Source organism: Trachinotus anak, unplaced genomic scaffold (assembly GCF_046630095.1).
Source record: "Trachinotus anak isolate AG129_WGS33_773 ecotype Australia unplaced genomic scaffold, CSIRO_AGI_Tana_v1 ptg000012l, whole genome shotgun sequence".
In the NCBI taxonomy this organism is placed as follows: Eukaryota; Metazoa; Chordata; class Actinopteri; order Carangiformes; family Carangidae; genus Trachinotus; species Trachinotus anak.
In genome coordinates this window covers 23,621,061-23,642,375 of record NW_027273863.1, presented here as the reverse complement: position 1 = coordinate 23,642,375, position 21,315 = coordinate 23,621,061, and the positions used below count along the sequence as shown (strand labels likewise).

Below are 21,315 nucleotides of genomic sequence, written 5' to 3'. Positions count from 1 at the left end.
GAGAGTCTCCTGCACATTGACCGGTTTTTATACCGCCCCCTCCAACATGGCGTCTCATCCACGGTGCCGGTTTCGCTGTGGCGTTCAGGAAGTGAAGTGGCTCCTTGTGACGTTTTTCAAGGCAAAAATAAATAAAATAATTCCGTTATACTGAGTTCGGGGTGTCTGTTGTGATCCCGGTGCCTTCGGTGATTTACCGTGACGTGATTTAGCCAAGATTTGGGTCCAGTTCGCCCTGCAGAGGACTTCAGGTGCATGATGGGAAATTTATGCAAAGAGCCTTTCAGACCCACAGCGAGGATTGGTGGGCTGCAGACCGGAGAACAAAAGCTCTCCCACTTCACTCCTCCCTACCCCACTAGCCCCCTTCCCCCCGCTGGAGACCCCCGGCAGCCCCCGGTGGGTGGGTGGGGACACAAACGCCTGATGTACCCTGAACGCAGCGTAGGCGCCGTGTTCTCACCGTTGTTGTTGTTGTTGTTGTTGTTGTTGGAAGTATTTTGTGAAGAGGACGCGCATGTCTCGGTCCTTCGGTGGAAGTTAAACGGAATTTAAAAAAATAAACTTTCAGATCTGACCTGGTTTGTACCCAAACATTAACAGGACAAGAGTCAGACAGAGAGATGACTTTATTCATCCCCGAAGGGAAAGTAGGTGAGTTACGAGGAAGAGATCTCGCTCTTTGCAAACAACCGGTGCTTTTGAAAACCCACCAACATATATTTATATATATATATATATTTTAATCCAACAAATTGCATTCTGCTATTTTTAGTTATTTTTTTCGATGATTGCAAAAACAAATGCAATCCTCTTCCTGCTGCTTTTGTCCCCACTCATGAAATTCAGCTGCAGTTCCCCAGACTCACCACCAGGCGCCAGTGTATGACCAGTCTGTGTGGTGAGGGGAGAAACACAGAATATCAAACATTAATGGCAAACATTTGATTTACATTTATATGCATTTAATGAAAACTGTTGCATTGTTTAACCAAAATTCAGCACAAAGCTTACCATTATGCATTATACAAAGAATTCACTAAACTACATTAATGAAAGGTGAACATTTAACACTTTTCCATCCTGGTTTAGACTTTATAATTCAGCATAAAACTGACGCCCAGAGAGCTTTCATTTTAATAAAATCCCACTATTTTTGGGACCATTGTTAGTCCTACAGTTGTGTATCAGAATACACAACAGAGGACCACTGTGAGCACTGTAAACAGATCCTAAAAGTTGTAATAATACCTAAATTAAGTGTTACTTTGATTAGTATTTATATGCCAAATTTACCAAAACATCTTAAGCATGTGTGTAATTTCTTCAGATGTTTTCTAAGAGCCAGGAGGGACATGGATGAGGGCTGCTGCAGGAAGGATGGCGGGACAGACTTTGTACGGCGGCTCTCTTGCTGCATATTTGAGTGGGACAGGGAGGGCGTGTCTGCCTGATGAGGGTCAAGGAGTGGCCTGACATCAGCTGGCTGGTGGAGGCAACCTTCATCCTGCTATGTGGCTGCCTTTTGACCCACTGGAGCCTGGTTCTAAGGGACTACAACCTCATCTGGAATGAGATGACCGTGCACCCGGCCCTCAGAAACAGAACAAACCTCCAGCTGTTCACAGTGAACCGTCCCTGGATGGCCCAGCTGTAGCCTTCTCCTCATCATGAATGGAGATGCTGGGAGCAAGCTGCAGACTCTCCTTTGCCCTGTCCCTCGCTGACCTTGCTGTGGCGCCCTAAAAACAGGCCTGCTGTGTGGGGAGGGCAGCGTGCAGCGTGCAGTTCTCCTGAGCAGCTGTGAACCGTCCATGCCTGCAGAGTGAACACAGCTGTTACATCATATGTGATGTTTGTGTGTCAGCAGCAACTTTTGAAGATAGTAAAGGTTATAATCTGTGAATCAGCTGTGAATAACCTGAGACTCACCACTGAGAGGGTGAGCTGCTGCTCCTGCTCATCCTGCTCCTGCCCCCTCCACCTCTGCTCCTGCTGCAGCTGCCACATCAAACTCTGCATCTGCTGGGTGACATTAAAAGTAATTTGGAAAATGATCACAAATATGTTGCATTGGAACCCGTAATAACTGCTGATAACCTGCCTGTGACTATTTTATGGATTTTGTTGGATTTTTATTGTAGTTACTTCCATGGTAACAATTTCAACTTATTTTGTTTGTTGATCTTGTTTTTTTACATGTTGTAATCTCAGCATCAAGGTCTCAGGGTCGAAGAGAATCTTAAAGTTTAAATATTAAAGTTTAAAATAATTACATTATGGTTGCCCTTATGTGTGTGTGTGTGTGTGTGTGTGTGTGTGTGTGTGTATATATATATATATATATATATGTATATATATAATATGAAAGTAAAACACTCATACTATGCTACATGCACAGACATTTGGGAGGGCAGGTACTCAAGCTGAAAAAAAAGGGGCATCTCCTCCCTAATTACTAAATAAAATGAGTTACATATTTATTCTTTTCAATACCATACACTTGCAAATGTTTAATAGTCAACACATTTCAACAAAATTAGCAATTTACACAGAGACAATGCTCTTTAGCACCAGCCATTTCTACATTCATCACAAGATGAAAAAATGCCACACTGCATGCTTTAGGGTGTTTAAAGTTTGTTTGCTCATGGTCTATAACATAATTTAATATTACATATTTACACAGAGAAAAGTTGTTCTCTAAATAAAATAGTAAACCAACCAATTTACCTTCTAAACTACGATGTAGGCCTCTGTCCTGTTGCAACAATTTAGTGAAGTGTGTTGTTTACTGAGTTGAAGGGGGGCATTATGCTGTTATTGTGAGCAAAATCAATTTTGTTCATGATAATTAAGGGTTAATCTCCCCCAAAAATATACCAACAGAGGACTAGGATGTTTATTTGACAAAGGCTGCACGGCTGATGCATGACAACTGTCAGACTCACCAGACTGTTACCACCAGTAGCCCAACCTCGAGTGCCTGATTATACTGCTACAGCTGAACTTCAACAGGCTATTTGTCACTTGGCAATATTTTAAAAACCCGGTCTGATGAAAATCAAGTTTTTAACCTTGTTAACATGTCCATATGTTGTTTTTTTTAAGTATAATATGAAAAAATAAGCAGTCAACACCATGGCTGTGGTTTTCCATCCTTGGAAGTGCAGTGAACCAATGACAGTGTCATGAAACATCAAATCAGACAGCCAGGGTTTCATATTTAACTTTACTAAGGAACAGAGTGTTTATTACCCACTAACACTGTGTCAGCCACTGCTAGTTGCAAGCTAACAAACAGCATAAACAAATAATAGATGCCAATTATGCTTACTGTACTGATACATCTTCTAGTCGCTGATTTTGGTTCACAATAAACTCCTGAAAAACTCTGGAGTCTGGGTCCAACTGAGGCTCAAACATGTGGCTGTGTCTCTCTGACGTTTCCTACACTAATTATCTTGATATGCTCGAGAAGCACAAATGAACATTGGCAGTAAAATCATTGAATATATAAAAGCTTTTACTGAATAAAAATCTACATCTATCTGTCAGAAAATTTTTGAAAACATCACCGCAACATTGGTATGGCCCTGAAGTGTGCGCCCCCACAGGCAGCTGAAGTGGTGGATCATTACAGCCCTTGACTTGGGGGCTATTTGGGGGTAAAATGATGTTTTCAATAAAGCACTTATATCTCTATAACTCTTCTGACAATCGCTTATCTTCTGTGTTAGAGATAGCACGAAGGAGCCAGCGGAGCAGGAGCTAGCAGATTGCTGAGGTTAGAGTTCTTAAAAATAAATTTGTTCTTAATTTATTCATTCATTTATTTAACAGTTTATTTGTGAAATACAATCACCTGCAATGAAATCTGATTAAAGTAATTATAATCCCATGTCCTATCAATAATATAAAGAAGGTGGGGAATGTGTCTGAATATTTATAGGGTGGGTTTAAAAAAGAAAAAAACTGTTTGATCCTATTAATAGTACTTTGACTAGTAACCCAACTTAAGCCCCGGTGGTGGGCGGGGCTTAAAGCCTGATCCAGATTTTTCAAAGACAAATTAAGCATAGATGTGCTTACAGCCCCAGTTTTTGATCTTTTTTATTTTTTATGTGGGAAAACCATGTTAAACTAAATATTAAATCATAGCAGAGTATTTTACACAGTATACAACATCTCTGGAGAGAAAACCAGTGACAGAAAATGACACAATGCTGACTGCAGCACCGCAATAAAAGCCCTGTTAAGAAAGTATCTGTCCACTAAAACGCTGGAGGGCTTTTAATTTGAAACGCTTACTGGAAGAGATGAATTTGTATTAACAGGTAAAATAGTAACTTTAACACGGCAAACAGGAGCAAATTAAAACAACACTTAATACTAAAAAATGGCCAAGTCTATACATTAAACAGAGGGAATTAGAAATAAAGACCTGCCTCTAGTAAAAGTAAAAGTTGTGGAGTTGAGGTAAATTAAGGCTAAATTGCAGAGGGAGGCTGTGCTCTCTTCCAGTGACAAAATAAACAGTCTGTCTCTTCTAACTTTCCCTCTAAGAAGTTATCTTGTAAGTGCATACAGCCGAACTCACAGCACCGTCTTTGTCTTTAATTTATGCGCTCGGTTATTTTGTCAGACGACGTCGCGGTTATAAAATCAGGATTTGACCGTGGGTCCGCGCATATTTTGACCTAGTCTGGTGTTAGGCCTAATGGAGGGCTATTGCCCGAGTCCGGCTGTCTGTGAGCTGTTTTATTAGTAGTTTAACTTCACAACAGTGACCAAAAGAGGCTTAGGACAAACACAATCCTTACCTGTCCCCGGTGAGGACAGGTGAGACAGAAGCGCTGCTCCGCTGTCCTCCCGATCTGCGCAACTACGGTGGCCGGGGAGGGGAGCCGCAGAGGGAGGGGTAGGGCACATGTGCCTCAATTCAGACCACTTTTAAATGGGAATTTAATTCATGAGCAAAATTTAAAAACTTGAAATAGAAAATAGAAAAAAGTAAAATAAAATCTTGCAAAACTAAATAACTAAATACTTTAAAGTAAAATTATTCGCTTATTCGTTTAATGTCTTTCCATTCATTGCAAAACGCCCCAAATAAAACCAACAGCAGCATAAGCAGCTGTGTTTCATGTCGTTTCGTTCAATCTCGACAGCGCAGAGAAACAGCTGGAACAAACTGTGAGCGACGGATCCGGGCCCGCTCTCAGCAGTACGTGACTGCGCATGCGCGTCTACTTCCGCAACACAGCGGCTGCAGAGGGGATCGGTGCGTTTGATTTATTGTACTGGGAGTACAGTAAAATATTGAAATGTTTTTATTTGCTTGTTTGGTTTTTGACTTTGCTTTTTTAAAATGCATGAAGTTTTGAATTTAAAACTACTTTCACCCCTGGTTATATATATATATATATATATATATATATATATATATATAAAGCTTTCTGTATTTTAATCTGATTCATCAAAATACCAACCTCTCTCTTGGTTTTATCAGTTGAAACTTGTTTTTATGTTGAGGTGACGTTGTGTAAGAGTGTGTAAACATGGCAAAACAGATGTGAACTCAAAAATATAAATAAATAAAAATCAAAGAATTCCATTTTCATGGTTAATCAGTGTTTGTCTTTATTTTAATATACAAAAGATGGATGTATTCTCATCTAGTTTATATTTCTAAGCATTTCAACTCACAGATAAAGTTACCATTCGTACTGTTTTAGTGAAACCAACCAACATTCACTTAACACACACTCTCACGCGCGCACACACAGTTCACATATAAACAGGGAAGGTCACACGATTCAGTCCAACATCCATTCACACTACAAGAAATGAACAATATGTTGACTGTAAATCAAAAAAACAGGCTTTGCTTTCACAGGATTCACACATGAGAAGGAAGAAACCCTTAACATTTGTCAAGTTGATATATACACAATAATTGATACTTTCTTTTTTTTTTTGTTTTGTTTTTTTTTTTTTTTTTTTAAATTTTATTTTGAAGATGAGACTGACTCCATGTTAGTGTTACTAACGAAGTACTGCATGAGGTAACTGGTTTTTCTGTTCAGAAGAGCTGGGTGTAAGACAGCATTTGGAGGTTACCACAAGATCACAGCAGCATTTTCCTACGCGATCGTTGTTTTTCTGGCACAATACGTGAAAGCACCTGGCTCACGTTCAGCTCACACACAAAAAAATTCAACCCGCAGCATTTTTTTTTTCTATCAGGACATGTCTACGAGGACACATCTTGGACATGTGTCCTCATCAGAACATGATCCAGTCGTGGTGAGATGTATGTCATTGATCCGCAGAGAAAACTGCTAAGTCACAGCTGAGTTTAATGACTTGTGAGATTCAAATATTGCTGTATAATAAATATTGCTGGACCCTTGGACCACGTGCATGCCACTGTTTATATTAGTCCTAATGGGGCTGCATTATCAAAGTCAATCAATCATGTGGTTATAGACACTTCGATGATTTCCAAACACTAAAAACATTGTTCTGTATTGACTGATGTTTTTTGTTCCACATGTTCTTTACCAAAACTGCACAGGAGCAAGCGTTACAGACCACGGTCAAAAATAAAAAAAAAAAAATCACCATCTTTCCACAGCACTAATCAAACCACAACAGATGAGCCTGTGTGTTGTCCAATGTGGCTAAACTATCACTGAACAGGTCTGAACATCACATCAGCGGGTTAATATTGAGGTAATACTGTTCAAACTGGCATTACAAACAAGTGGACAATCACAGAAGCCACCTGCCCCGAACCATTAGGATTTTTTTTTTTTTTTTTTTTTTTTTCACTAAATATTTCTGATGCAAGTGCTACCTACACAGCTTCTGATCCAGAGAACTGATACCATTATTCATAGAAATCAGTAACAGAACCACCATTCTCTCTCTCACAGGGCTAGTTTCAAATATGTAGAGGTGGAACTGAGAAATCCCTTTCTGTTTCTGTGAAATGAGAACTGTAATGCCCTGATTTTGTTTTTTTTTTTTAATAAAACAGATCAGTGTTCTGCAACTGTGTGTGCACGTCTATTTACAAGAATCTGCCTCTCTTCTTTTAGGTTTGTACAGCATTAACACCGTGACAACTGGTCAGGCTCTTTTTAAAAAAAAAAAAAAAAAAAAAAAAAAAAAAAAATCTCCACAGACAAAGAGGCCCAACCGGCAATAAAATATCTCAACTACTAAAAACACAATAAAATACATAACACAACTTGATATACATGTAGAAAAAGCCTGAGGTACTTGTCAGAATATCTGAGGTCAGTCTGGAGGAGTAAGCAGCTGAGGGCTTACCCAGTCAAAAAACACAAAAACAGAATATTAGCCTCACATAATATCATGGATAGTTATCACCTGTTAGCGTTATATTAACAAAGAATACATGTACATCTACAAATCCTTGAGTATCCTGGAATAGTCACAGCAGCATAACGGACATTCAATGTATGGTATTCATGTTATGGTACAACTATGGCATTGCATTTGAGACAAAGGCAACCATTTGAGCTCTCCTTGCATGACGTACAGTGACTGAGGTATCTGGGGGACTGGTGTCCGGCTGAGTCAACTGAACAAACACCCATGAAAATTAAAAACAGACATGTTGCTTACTCAAGTATGGCCCTCGCAAGGATAAAGCCCAAATACCTGTCCATGATTCTTACTTTAAAAACACCTTCTATCCATCTCATATCATTTAGTCTTCAATTCTTGCCCACATGCACGCACACACGCACACACACACACACACTCACGCAGACAGTTAAAATCAAGAATGTGTAACATTGCAACTCCAGACAGCATCCGTCAATGCCCCTGGCACTGGCAAAGGAGTAACTCTGAATTTTTACAATTAAAAAACAAAACAAAAGAAAAATCCAGGAATATGTCCATGATAGCTAGCTGGATAGCTTGGCTCTCAAATTAGAGAAAATATTTCAAAGAAGCCTACTGGATACCTGAGAGGTAGTTCCCCGGGGGACAAGACACTCGTCCCAAATCTTCAAAAAGTTCAAAATGTCCAATACAACTGCTCAGCTTCCGTTCCAGCTCCCTCCCTTACAATAAAACAGCTGTGCTCCGATGTTTTTGATCCTTTTTTTTCCCATTCTGACGCATTCATGAGTTTAAAATAAGGGAGGACACTCGAGTTGGGGAAAAAAAAAAAAAAAAAAAAAAAACAGAGAAGCTTCAACCCCTGAGGAAGATGAATATATTTTTCTAACAGTCTCAAAACGGTTCCTCCGAGGTGTGCAGCAGGTCGTCCGAGGTTTGGAGCAAAGATTCATTTCATTTGGCCGCAGACGATCATGACCAAGACAGGAAAATGAAAACGAGAACAACTCATGAGGTAATAAAAACAGACTAACACAAATGAAATACATGAGGTAATGACAACATTTAAGATTTGACACATGGGTGTTATCAGATGTGCCCATCGCATAGCTTATTACTACTTCAAAACTACAGCAGGTGGATGTGTTAGTAAGATCCGACTTTAAACACTGAAAACATTAAAAACAGGAAGAAAAAAAAAATACCAGTATTGGGATAAAATAGCAGCTGCATTCAAGTTGCTAGTTGTTTTCTTATGTTTTTAAATATTCACGGAGATCCGCTGAGTTTGGGTTTGAAAAATAAAAAGTCAGGAGCTCAGGTGATAGGATGGTGTCACCCGTTCAGGTGCTGGACTCTTTGGGAGGTAGGTCCTCGTTGGTGAGAGACGTAACAATGGAGACGGGGCTGTCTGAGGTAGTGCTGCTGATCATCCTGGCGATTTGGCCGATGCGCTCCTCCACGCAGCCGGCCGACAATCTTGCCTCGGCGTCATGGTCCCAGCATTCCTCAATGGTCTCGCTCATCTGGCTCAAACCCTGTCGTCACAAACCAGGAATTACAGGAGAGTAAGTTTGTAGATCTATGTTCCAGTTTTATGAAAAAAATTTTGTGCAAACGTTAAGTAAAGATGAATCCAATAGGGCAGAAATTCCTCACTCTCTCCATGGCCTAATGTTTTAGACATAACTGACTGAGTTTCAGAAACAACAAAAACATAACTCATTCATGCAACTATGACCTCGAATGATCGAGCTGTATTCACTGGAGGAAAAATGCATGGCATCCTGGTATCGCTGTTCAAACTACAGGAGCTTTTCTTCCTCTGTTACTCACGGGATGTTTGAGCCAGCACTCCTTGATGACTGGACGCATCTTCTTGTGCACGACCACGTCCTGCAGATCCTCCAGGGAGGGATGCTGGCCTATTTCATCCTCGAACGGCAGCATGTACTCACCAACTGTACCTGAGGAGAGACAGTTAAAGACACAGGATGGAAAGCATTACAAATTAGATCAAGTCAAGTATATAGTGTCGCATTTGGATTTTGAAAGGCTATAGAAAAATAACAACTAGTTCTGTATTTAAACAGTAACTTTACCCAAATTGCACCTTTGACCTGGATCAGATGGCTTCCCCAGACAAAAACAAAAGCTAATCCTTTGTTTATTAGGTCAGCCTGAAGCACAGTGACCTATCACCTGTGGGTGAAGCCGCATTCCTGCACTGTTTGACTCACCGTCGGTCTCTGAGCAGCGGGACACCAGCTCCCAAAGCACCAAGCCCATGGCATACATGTCTATCCTCAAGAAGGAGTCTCGCTGGAAGTTGATGGCTCCCTCCAGCACCTCTGGAGCCATGTAACGCCTCGTACCCACCTGGCAGGACAACAGATTCCAGTCTAGGTGAGTGTGTGCATTAGTGTAGGGCACATGTAGACATGTCTTAATGGGAACCCAGCAAATACTGTCACGTTGGTTGGAAACTTTTTTTTTTTTTATAAATACCAGGATCACGTTTGTGGGTTTTGCCTGTTTTGAAACTTGCTAGCCCCAGGACAATTTAATATTATGTAACCACAAGCCAATTAAAGCAATGCAGTCTCCAAACTTGTCCTGTTCCCCTCTTGCCGGTTTTGAATTCTTGCCATGATGAATCATTAATAATAATAAATAACACTGGGTTTTTTAAGGCATTTGACACATGACCACAAAAAGATGATTCAACTGCATAAATATTTCACTCCCTTCAAGTCATTATATACTACAGCACATGTAAATTGATATAAACTGCATGAGTTCTTTATGAATGTATCAGCAAAATCAAGAGGACAGTTACCTGGACATGCATCATAGTAGTAACATAGGTTATTTCATACCTGGCCATGAGTGTCTCCTGGAGGTTTTCCTGGTTCAAATCGTACAGCGAGCCCAAAGTCTCCAATGATTGCAGATAAATCATCTCGAAGCATCACATTCTTACTCTTGAAGTCCCTGGGAAAATCATTTTAAAAGTCATTACAGTGCAGTAATTATAGAGACGTTAAGTCACACAAATTAGTCAGTGAATTTCCAGGGCAAGATTGCTAAATCGAGCACAGTCACAAAAATGCACTAGTGCAAGATTCAAGGAAGCCAGAACCAGTTAATGATTCTCCTACCTGTGTGCAATAGTGGGTTTTGGCCCCTCTCCCTTGTAGCTGGGAATGTCCTCATGAAGGTAAGCCAGTCCGCGGGACATGGTCTCTGCTATGTGGCACAGCTCAGTCCAGGTCACAGTGTTACCCTTCAGGTGGTCTGTCAGTGAGCCCTGCGCACACGCACACGCACACGCGCACACACACGCACGCGCACGCACACACACACGCACACACGCACGCACACACACACACACACACACACACACACACACACACACTTTTCAAGATTAACACCTGAACAGGAATCAAATTTCTGATCCATTTCTTGGTCTCGTATGACCCTGACAACGGTTGTTTGAGCGGGAATAGATCATTTATTTTGGTCCCATGTTGCCAGCTGGGTAAAGAATCACCAGGAGTCAAAATTCATATAATATACTGTATCATTACAAGTGTTGATAAAAAATGGAAACATTCAAGTAAACAGAAGACACAAGTGTGTTTGTTTCCAGAAGCAAACCATGCAAATATAGTTGGGGCCCTGCAAAAAAATTTGGGAGGGGGCCCCCAATGGCCCCTCGCATTGGCACATTTTGCAATGACAACTATAAACCCACTGAAAACTCCCATATAGGCAGAATGCAGTGTACCGCCGCTGCCCTAAAAACCCCCTAAGTGGGGCCCCTGATCATGTGTTTGTCTCCCCAAGAAAGAGTTTGCCAACACAGCGTTTCCCATACACAGGCTCCATTTGGGTGGCTGCCCAGGTAGATTAGGACCTGTCCAGGTGGATAAAATCTCTGTTTCATCTTTGGTAAATCTGAGAACAGCTAACATTAGAGCACCTTATTTCACTCTTTTCAAACTAACTATAATCTGGCCACACACCGGTCTGAGGTACCTGCACTGCAGTGAGTGAGTGGGGACTAAAGGCTTCCCTGTGTGCAGCCACCTAGCTAGCTCTACCCATACTCTACATGTGAGGCATTTAGGGAACATCTGTAAATTGCAGCTACAGAAAATAACCTGGGTTGCAAAGTCCCTCTCTGCACAAGGCTCTGCATCAGCATCACTCACATGCTGCACCACCCACCAGCACAAGTAAATTCACATATTTACATGTTTCTCCTCCTTTGTTTGTCAAACACTCAGACATATGTGTGTGCATGGTGTTACTGATTATTTTTAAATAAATGATTTTGGTGTTTGATGGAGCACAATTGACTGAATACATTTTTTTACTGAATTGACTGACATTTTTAAGGGGGCTCAATTTGAGTTAATGTTTGTCACTGTTTGTCACAAACTGCCATTGATCAACAGGTGCTGTGAGGAGAAGCCTTGAAACTCATTGCAGAATGATAATGCTACATTTGTAGTTATAGCATTTATTGTTTAAGACGCGACTAATGAATAGAACGTTCTGTTGGTCTTGAAGTATTATTAGTGCTATTTTCAATACTAGTAGCATTTGATGTACACACTTTTATATTTTTTACACTATGTGCTTAAAAATAAACTATATAAATCCAACCAACTCAGTTCTATGTCTTTAAAGGACGCTGGGTACTGCAAACCTGTCATAAGTAATAAAATCCAATCTTTAATAAAAGCTGTGGGGATCTTTTGCTGAGGTAAATAAAAGGCCTCTGCCTTTATTGGAAAGCAGTTCTGGTCAACATAGCAGCCCTATAACCTCACCATTAATCTGCTGTATGTGGATATATAAGAGTCGACGTGCCCTCACCCTCTCATGAAACTCTGTGATGAGCCACAGCTCCGTCTCCAGGTTGCTTCCGTGTTTTTCTGCAGCGATGTAACGCAAGATGTTCTCATGTCGCATCCCCGGAGTCAGGAAAATGTCCCGCTCATTTTGCCATGACTGCTTATCCTACAAGAACATGCACAAAACAGAGAGGTATGTTTAGGTCTTGATGACTTATATAAGCTATTAGGAAAATAATGGGATCTTCCCCTTATAAGTTACACAAAGCTGGAAGCCTCAGTTTGTGCCTCTTATATATTCTCATTAAAATCAAGTGACAACTTAAAACTGATAATGACAATCTATGAAAACACCCTGAAATTTTTAAGGTATTTCCAGAATCCTCAAAGAAAGAAAAAATGGTATTTAAACCCATTTCCCGAGTGGCACCTCTTTTTCTAAACAAAGACGGTGCCCAGAAATTATGATAAATGTGAATCAAGATAACAATAATAATCATAATGGTATATACTCAAGTTACTTTCCACTATTTTATAATTTCATACAAAATGACACTTCTGCTTGTATTACAGGAAACAGGAAAACCATGTGTCGTTAGCGGCTGACTGGTTGAGGAAAATCAGATGCAATTTGAGAAACAGGCTGCAAATCCTTTAAATCACACAACAGATGGATCCAGATGGAGAGGTGAGCCTTTAAGGATTCTGGGAAAACCTTCAGAACAGCAGTAAATGTTAATTAACAACTGTATTTCTCAAAGTTTGCAGGATAAATGTTTTTCTTAGTACCGTGTCTCAAACATGAAGTAAAAACATGACAGGCACAAACTGAGACGACAAACAAGATAAATTCAACAACAAAAAAAAAAAAAAAATTCTTTCAATCAGTGTTGCCGTCATACCTGAACAGGGAAGATTTTTACAGCAACATATTCACTCATCAGCTGGGCCTTCCAAACACAACCAAAGCGCCCCCTGGCTTTGATTTCCAGCAGTTGCAGAGGTTTCAGACCCACCAAGGGGGATGGAGGAGTAGGTCCTGGATCCTAAACAACAGACGAGGAAAACGTCTCATTCCTCTGCCAAATTCAACTCAAAGATGTGACACTTTGACTTCCCTTACTACTAAAATATTACATGAATATTAAAAAACTGAAATAAAAGAACTGGGTAGCTAGCATGAATACAAGCAGCTGACATGGTTGATGAGCAGAGAGGAAATTCCCAACATGCATGCAGTGAAAGACTGATGTCACAGATTGCCACTGGTGATGACAGTCAGAGTTGAGCAGGGCCTGTCTCACCTCGCTAAGGTCGACATGGCCATAGGGAGGTTTGCGGTGGCGGTACATCCACAAGGCCAGGACAAGGGCCAGGGACAGCACACAGAGAGGCAGCAGGGAGTACACCAGCACATTGAGCAGGGACGGCACACGGGGTGGAGGCCGGATTTTCACTGTCAAGGAGGAACAGAATAATTATAGCATGTCGGTTTTTACAGCGTGTAGGTTGTTAACGGCATCACAGATGTCCCTCACAGACTGAGAACTGATTTTAAAAGAGCAAGGTAAGGTTTTATCAAGACTGGCCGACCCTGATCCTCGACCGACAAATGTCTAGAGTCTATAGAAATACAGACAACAGGCAAGTGACCGTCTTTTAAAAGTCGGCTGAAAATAAGAGCTGGATTGTGCACATGAAAATACTGAACGCTGCAATATCACACACATCAAAGTCAAATAACCTTGTGTTACTGCTTCGGTTTTAGTCTCAATTTCCATTGAAAAATACTTCAATGTCAGTGAGAGAGATTGCAAGAGATTGAAAAGTTAACAAGGAATAATTTAGCAACATTTGAAGGGAAAAAAATCAAAGTATGTGTGAAGTAGGGCTGCCCCCTGATAGTTGACCAAACTTAAGTCAATGAGAAGATGATCATCAAATGGTTGGTCGCAGTAAAATTTGTTTATTTGACAGTAATGTTACCAAGTAGTAATGTAATAAACAGGACGAATAAACGATGTCACAAGCGGGAAGCCGCCAACAAGACATGGCTCATTTGAAATATTTCAGCAGCCTAACGTTAGCCACTTAGCGTGGCTGCCCGCTCTAACGTGTCTGGTTGTTCCGACATGTTCAAACATTTCCGCTTTTGCCGGTGTCATTAACAGGCAGCTGTCTTTGTGCGTGTGCTTCTAAAATTTATATGTTATCAGCTCATTATTATGGTTTCGTATTTCTCTGTAATGTAGCATGGTGTTAGCAACTCACACTCTCTCTCAGCCTGGGACTCAAACCCTTTTCTGATGATCCAAAGATATACATTTAGATAATCAAATTCATATTATAAATGTTACAATGGATAGACGACTATTAGTTTGAAGTAATGACCACTGGTCAAACAGGAAAAATCTTTGGTGAGCCCTGGTGTAAAAAGGAAACATAACGTCACAATCATTTTTTGTTTTCTTTTTTTTTTACTAAGCTCAGCTCTCACTAATCGAAGGGGAAAAGCAAAGACCCATTTTTGTGCTTGCACTATATGTAGGATGTGTTTGCTGCTCACCTCGGTTGCCACTGCCAATCATGTCAGGAAGGTGGGTGAATCGTTCATTGCAGTAGTTGCCCTCGCAGCAGCAGAAGAAGACCTGAGGGTTTTCCTCCATGGAGACACACTCTTGCCTAAAAACAGCAGATGACACACACACACACACACACACACACACACACACACACACACACACACACACTACATTATTGCTCTGATAACCAAATGCTGCAACAAGACACATGTCAAACTGTTTTAATAATTAACAACAGAACCAAACTATCATGAGAGTAAAACCAACACAGCATTTCAGGACCTAGACTTTAACTTGAAGGACCTAATCCATGAGTGTGTCTCTCTTCTGCTTCTGTTGTATATAAACTATTTAATATTTGCCCCATTTATTCTCTGAAATGTCTTTAACCTTTTCACTCCTTGGTGTTGGCTCCTGCACAATGTTTGAACCAGCAAAGACTCCATTTTGTAAGGTAGAGTGATACAAATCTTTTTTTAATTGAGAATATTTTACCTCATTACTCTTATCAAGTCAGCAAATGTTCCAAACTCAGAGGAAGCACAGGATTTCTCGCACCACACAAACATAACTCTTTAATACCACAATTAATCTTTGTGACACTGTCTCTTAACTTACTAAGACCTGCCCACCCGTTCATCACCTTTCATTTACTGCCATTATTTTACTGGGCTTTTCTCTCAGATTAAACTGACCGGGAGCACATTCACTCTCCCAGGTCCCATTATATTCCCTCTGTGTAATTACAGCCAACAGCACTTCAGGCCGGAGCAATTTCCCTGGAAACCGTCAACATATTTGCAGCTGCGTCCAAACCTACAATTTGTATGCGTCCTATTCTAGCTATTTCTTTTTTTAAACCTGCTTTTCATTTAACGCCGTCACATGCTGATCACCATTCAACAGCCACTGAGTCACTGAAAACAGCTGTCCTTTAACGGCTATTCAACAACTCCAGTCTTGACCCTGAAATACTCAGACACTGCAGGTCAATCTCACAACTACTTTTACATTAAACACCAGAAAGGCTGCCAAAAAGAAAAAAAAACACGAATTCATACACAGCTGTGTCACCTCGGATCTATTGTTGCAGCTCCCCTTTTCTCCAGCCCGTGTTCATGAGCCACCACAGGTCTCCAGCTTATTTAAAATGCTGTGGCTTGAATATCAGAGACTAGATAGTTGGATTGTGCCGCACAACTCTGCACTGGCTGATGATGATGAAGGCCAGTTTGAAATACTCCTCCTGACTTAGAAAATCCTGAGTGGCACCACCGAATCTCTCCGCCATCAGCGGGCTGCGGACACCGAGCTGCAGACTACCTGGTTATTTCCTGAGAGAATAAATGGGAGCTGTGCTGGTTGCAAAGCATTTTCCAAAAATAAACCTCTACTTGTGGATACCACCTCCCCCATCTGCTTCTATCAGTGCTTTTATATCAAGATTGGAAACTTAATTTTGAAGTCACTTTCCTCTACCTTCAACCTGTTTGGCTGGCCCTACAGTTTGTATTACATAACATATAAATTATTTACACTCTGTGTTGTGTATTTTGTGTGTGTGTATAGATGTGTGGGCACAGTGAGCTGTATGCCCTCTGGTTCATGTTTGGTTTTATACATAAAATGAAGCAATTATTCGATTTATGTAGCGACAGAAAATGAATGTGAATTTTTTTTTGATGACCAGTTATCTTTTGAGTCACTTTACAAGCAAAAGTTTGCTAGTATCAGCTTCTCAAATGTGTGTATTTTTCTGATTTTCTGTTTCATATCATTGTGAATTGAATATCTGTGAGGTTTTAAGCATTGATCATTAAAATGAGCAACTGGAATAGGTCACCTTGGGCTTTTTTTTTTTTTGACATTTTATAGTTTAATCGATGATGAAAATAATCATTAGTTGCTGCCTGATATCAGTCTATTCTCAGTGTCCTGTGCAGCGTGTTAAGTGGGGCCATGTATATTAAAAGTAAATAATGTGTATGGAGACTAATGTTGGAGATAAAGGACTGTAAATAAGCTTTTCAATCAATATGCAAATGGCCACAGTTAATCTGGTAATGTGCATATCCTTCACCTCTTTGTTTTGGGTCATTGTTTTTGTTAAGCTGGGATATTTTAAGAGATGCAACTGCAGATTTTCCATATTAACAAATTTGTTGATCCCTTGGTTCATTTAGAAGTGTCAGAAAAAGGTGAAAACTGCTGTTCCCAGAGTGTGAGGTGACATCTTTAAATTGCTTGTTTTGTCTGATCACTCGGTGAAAACCGAAAGATATTCAAGTGCAAATGAGGAAAACATCTAATTGTCACATTTGAGAAGCTTCAAATAGCAAATGTTGCCATTTTGTCAGTTTATTGGCTAATTGACAAATTGTTATAGCACTAGCTCTGCTATGCCTGGCCCTGAAATTGCCCCAGGTCATAGAAATAAAGATGCACTGAACTACATGTGGGTGCTGAGGCTGCCAGTCAATCTGGGTATGAGCCAGATACCTAGAATATAGATGTAAAAGCACGGTCGGGATGACCTCACTCAGTGACCTGACCTGTCATAGCAGTTGAAGTCGTCCAGCCAGCAGCCTTTCTTCACCAGCTTGATGGTCCCTGAGGAGTTGAGCCAAGAGGCATAACAGTGCAGTCGCTTGTCCTTCTCCCCCTCGCAGCGCTCGAAGCCGCTCTGGTTGGTCCTCTCCGTACGCCAGTTATCATTGTAGTACACACACTCCCGGGTCTCTGCTTCGCCCAGACTGTACCCTGAGATGGACAGAAGGCCTCAGTCAGCTCACAACGTAATGAATTGAAACTCAGTGGTGGAAACGAAGACATATGGCACAGGATCCGTTCAGTGGCACGAAGAAAACATATCTAAGCAGAGCCTCTATCATCACTCTGGCACATGGCCAAGTTTGGGAGCTCTCTGTAGTAAAAAGGGAGTTCCTCTGGGCTAAGAAATTGTTGCTGAATAGTGGCTGAGCATAAAACCATTCACGAAAAAATCTTTTCAGGGAGTAACAAGTGAAAAAGAGGAAAATGACAGGAATTAATTGGCAATAGGAGAACAATGATCTACCCTGCTGTGGTATAGAAACACCACACACACACACACACACACACACATATATATATATACACACACACACACACACACACACACACACACACACACAGCATGCCACTTCTATAGATAAGGACTCCTGCATCCTCCTGGAGTATGACACATCTGCAAAGACAGATAAGACCTTCTTCTTTAAGGGGGAACCAAGCCCAAATGTAACAATAGCTGTCAGTTTCCTGATGTTGAATACCTTATAGAAAAGGGTTTTATTATTCCTCTCAGTGGATTTAATGTTGGACACACTCAGGGGACAAATAGGAGACATGTTTCAGATGAACACTAAAGCAGATAACACGGACTGTGCGCGTCATTCACAATATCTTATGGACATTCGTGGCTAATCTTTGTTCACAGAAAAAAATAGTGCCTGTCTCTTTAAATCCCTGCCTATAGGAGGCTGCCCATCCCCCAGTGTTACCCCCACCAACCCATTACACACACACACACTCACAGGCACACATCCACTTACACATCCATGCATTTAGTTGTCCAGCAGCATACAATGGACTTCATTATGGTAATATAGGGATGTATGCAATGACTTAACATCATGCTAATTAATTAAGGAAGGAAGGTAGTAAATACAAATAATTCTCTCTCTCACACACACACACACACACACACACACACACAGCAGTGGTCCTCAATGCTCCATTGAGCCAAGATGGCATTTCTGATATCTGTGGTCACATGATCCGGGAGGACTTTTACTACAAGATCATTCCCTAACCGCCCCCCTCCCTCTGTCACTTACTGAGGCTTACACCACAACAACATGAATTCTGGAGAAGCAGCTTATACTATACACTCCTAGTCCTAATCTATAAACCATAAAGGCATTAGCCACAGAGCTATTTGCCACACAGGAGACAGCTGTGCCTCAATCAAATTTTTATACCAGTTCGAAGAAAAACTAAAAAAACATTTCACTAGGGGGAAAGTGGATCTTATTGTTTTCAAAATAACTATTTTCTCATGTTGAGCCAAGGTAAGTGCGTGTCAGTGTGTGAAACACAACACAATCACCCATATGAGTTGCACACACACACACACAAAAAAGCCAAACAAAAGAAAAACAACCCTCATGCTCAATTTCAAGTGGGTACCGAGTCACAGGCTCTGGGATCAGAGCTGTGTGTAACAGCAACCTGACTCCAGACCAACAGCTGATGTCTCTTCAAATCAAACTCCACTGATTTATTGAAATTAAAACACAAAAGGAGGGAGAGTGGCTCTTGTTCAGGCTGTTACCACAAAACAAGAGTGCGGACCTGAGATGCAGCCTATAAGGTTTCAGGATGTTGATGCAGCTGCTGCCTTCTATTTCTGCCACTGTTAAGAAAGGCGAGGGGGGGACGCAACAGTTTTAAATGTGGATGAATATTTTTTTACATTTCTCAGCATTAATACAACATTTAATGACACTGAAATGTCTTTTTAAAATATACATATACATATATATATATATATATATATATATATAAAATTAGCAGCTACTGCTATGATAAATCCCGAGGGGGGAAATATATGTGTTTAAGCGACAAACGGAGAAAAGCCGATTATGGTGGAGAGAACAACCCCCCCACAGCTGAACGATAGCAGCCACTGCCAACAAAGTTTAAACTACTGGCAAATCTAAACTCGTTCGCGGGTCGAAATTTCAAACGCAGACAATTACACACACACACACACACACACACACACACACACACACGAAAATGTGTCTGCCTCTAGATGAACGAACGACTCGAAAAGAAGAAGAAGAAGAAAAAAAAAACTGTTGCGATTTCTACACCTACAACAGCTGCTTACCTGCGCATAAAGTTCCCAGAAGAAGTGAACAAGTCAGCCATGAAAAAGACATGTTCCGTTTTAAATACAGGACAGAGATTTCCCCCGCTTTCCGACGCGAACATTAAAACTCAGCTTGTCCGAAACATGAGTCCAGGATCAAAAGGACCACAGGCCTCGGTCCCTCCAGCAGCCTCTCCGCCGCCGCCGCCACAGCGCGTGTCAGCAGCCGCGACGGTGCAACAATGTTGCGAGGAAAGGAAAAACAGGAGCGACTAATTGACCGTCGGGCTGTTCAGTCCATTATCTGTGCAGCCTTTCGCATCGGAAACAGGATCCAAACACCGAAGGAGAAGCCGCTGAAACCATCCGAGGCGAAAACCCAGCGCTCTTTTTGAGGTTCTTCACTTGAATAGTAGCACCGCTGCGTCGGGAGGTCGGTCGGGGTTTACATGCATGTTACTGATCTGTGTCCAAAATGGCTTCTAAATGGGGAATGGGCTGCAAACAGGGAAACCCGGATGTGTAAACACAAAGAGGGGAATTCAGGCAGCCAGCGAGTGACCTTACCGCGACACCGCACATATACACGCCTGGGCTGACTTTAGTCCAGCCACCGTGGAGATAATTATTGCGTTATTTTAATCAGATAAATTCCCAACAAAAGGAATGCGATGTGTTTGGGGGGGGGGGGGGGGGGGGGGAGCTGTGTGTTTTCCATGTTAGTGTCAGTCCCGGTTCCAGCTGATATAACACTTGCACTTTCTGTCGTCAGAGTTGGTATTTTATAGTGTAGCCTACTTTTCTGTTCTTATCATTTTAGCCAAAGGTTGAAGCGATAGTTTTTTTTTTTGCCAGATCCTGTTACACATAAACTAGAGCGGAGCGTTTGACTCGTTTTTAAGAATAGTGTTATTGAAATAACATCATATAAAATCATAATCAGGCTATAGATACAGACTGTATTTCTATTTTTATTTAGAGTATACTAATTCAATGAACCAGCACTTACATATTCAAAATCTAAATGTATCAGCTCCCACTATATGTATGTAATATAGTATAGCTTTTGTCTATTTCAATGAGAAATATCTCTTACAGCCCCACAAGTGGTATGATAAATTCTTAGGTGTTTTTTTTCTATCTGAATGATCTTTTATGCATAAGTGGCAGTGCTAAAAATAGCTGACCTAATTTGGAGTAACAGGATACAATAAATGCTATTTAAAATTTATTCGTTCTAATTACTCATTTCACCACCACCATGCAGAGTTAAATATAAAATAGATCCCACACAGCAAAAATCATTTTATTCTTATTATAAAACAAGAAATGTATGACACCAGTTTTCCATCATTTCCAAACATGATGTTCTTTTCATAGTCTGTGGTATTTCTGTTGATAGTTTCCAGTTAATCTGACACTGCATTAAAAAGAAAAGAAGAAGAAGAAAAGACTGGCCTGCCCACTCCACCGGTCTCCCAGTCTACAGACGGTCACCTGTACAAGTATTCGCCTAAAAGAGTTTAGGTTCAAGTTCTTTTCCTCTGGCTAATTGGGCATGTTCCTCTTT

General features: G+C 40.9%; 1 protein-coding gene across 1 annotated transcript; it reads right to left on the bottom strand.

Annotated features, from left to right (window-relative positions):
• Positions 1-6,009: 6,009 nt before the first annotated feature.
• Positions 6,010-20,244, bottom strand: LOC139629135 (activin receptor type-2B-like). The gene is made up of 11 exons (XM_071491553.1): positions 19,764-20,244; positions 17,383-17,590; positions 14,815-14,930; positions 13,553-13,704; positions 13,151-13,294; positions 12,271-12,414; positions 10,545-10,693; positions 10,263-10,377; positions 9,624-9,762; positions 9,220-9,350; positions 6,010-8,921 (listed from the first exon to the last, which is right to left on the bottom strand). Exons 1-11 carry the CDS (start codon positions 19,813-19,815, stop codon positions 8,727-8,729), a joined length of 1,545 nt encoding a protein of 514 aa, XP_071347654.1. The 5' UTR covers positions 19,816-20,244; the 3' UTR covers positions 6,010-8,726.
• Between the last annotated feature and the right edge of the window lie 1,071 nt (positions 20,245-21,315).

Bases quoted from the DNA above. Each gene is read 5' to 3' on its own strand.
- LOC139629135 (XM_071491553.1), bottom strand. From the start codon at position 19,815: ATGTCTTTTTCATGGCTGACTTGTTCACTTCTTCTGGGAACTTTATGC. The intron at 13,705-14,814 runs GTGAGCAGCAAA...CCTCCTTGACAG, and splicing joins GATTGGCAGTGGCAACCGAG to TGAAAATCCGGCCTCCACCC. The intron at 13,295-13,552 runs GTGAGACAGGCC...TCTGTTGTTTAG, and splicing joins GCCATGTCGACCTTAGCGAG to GATCCAGGACCTACTCCTCC.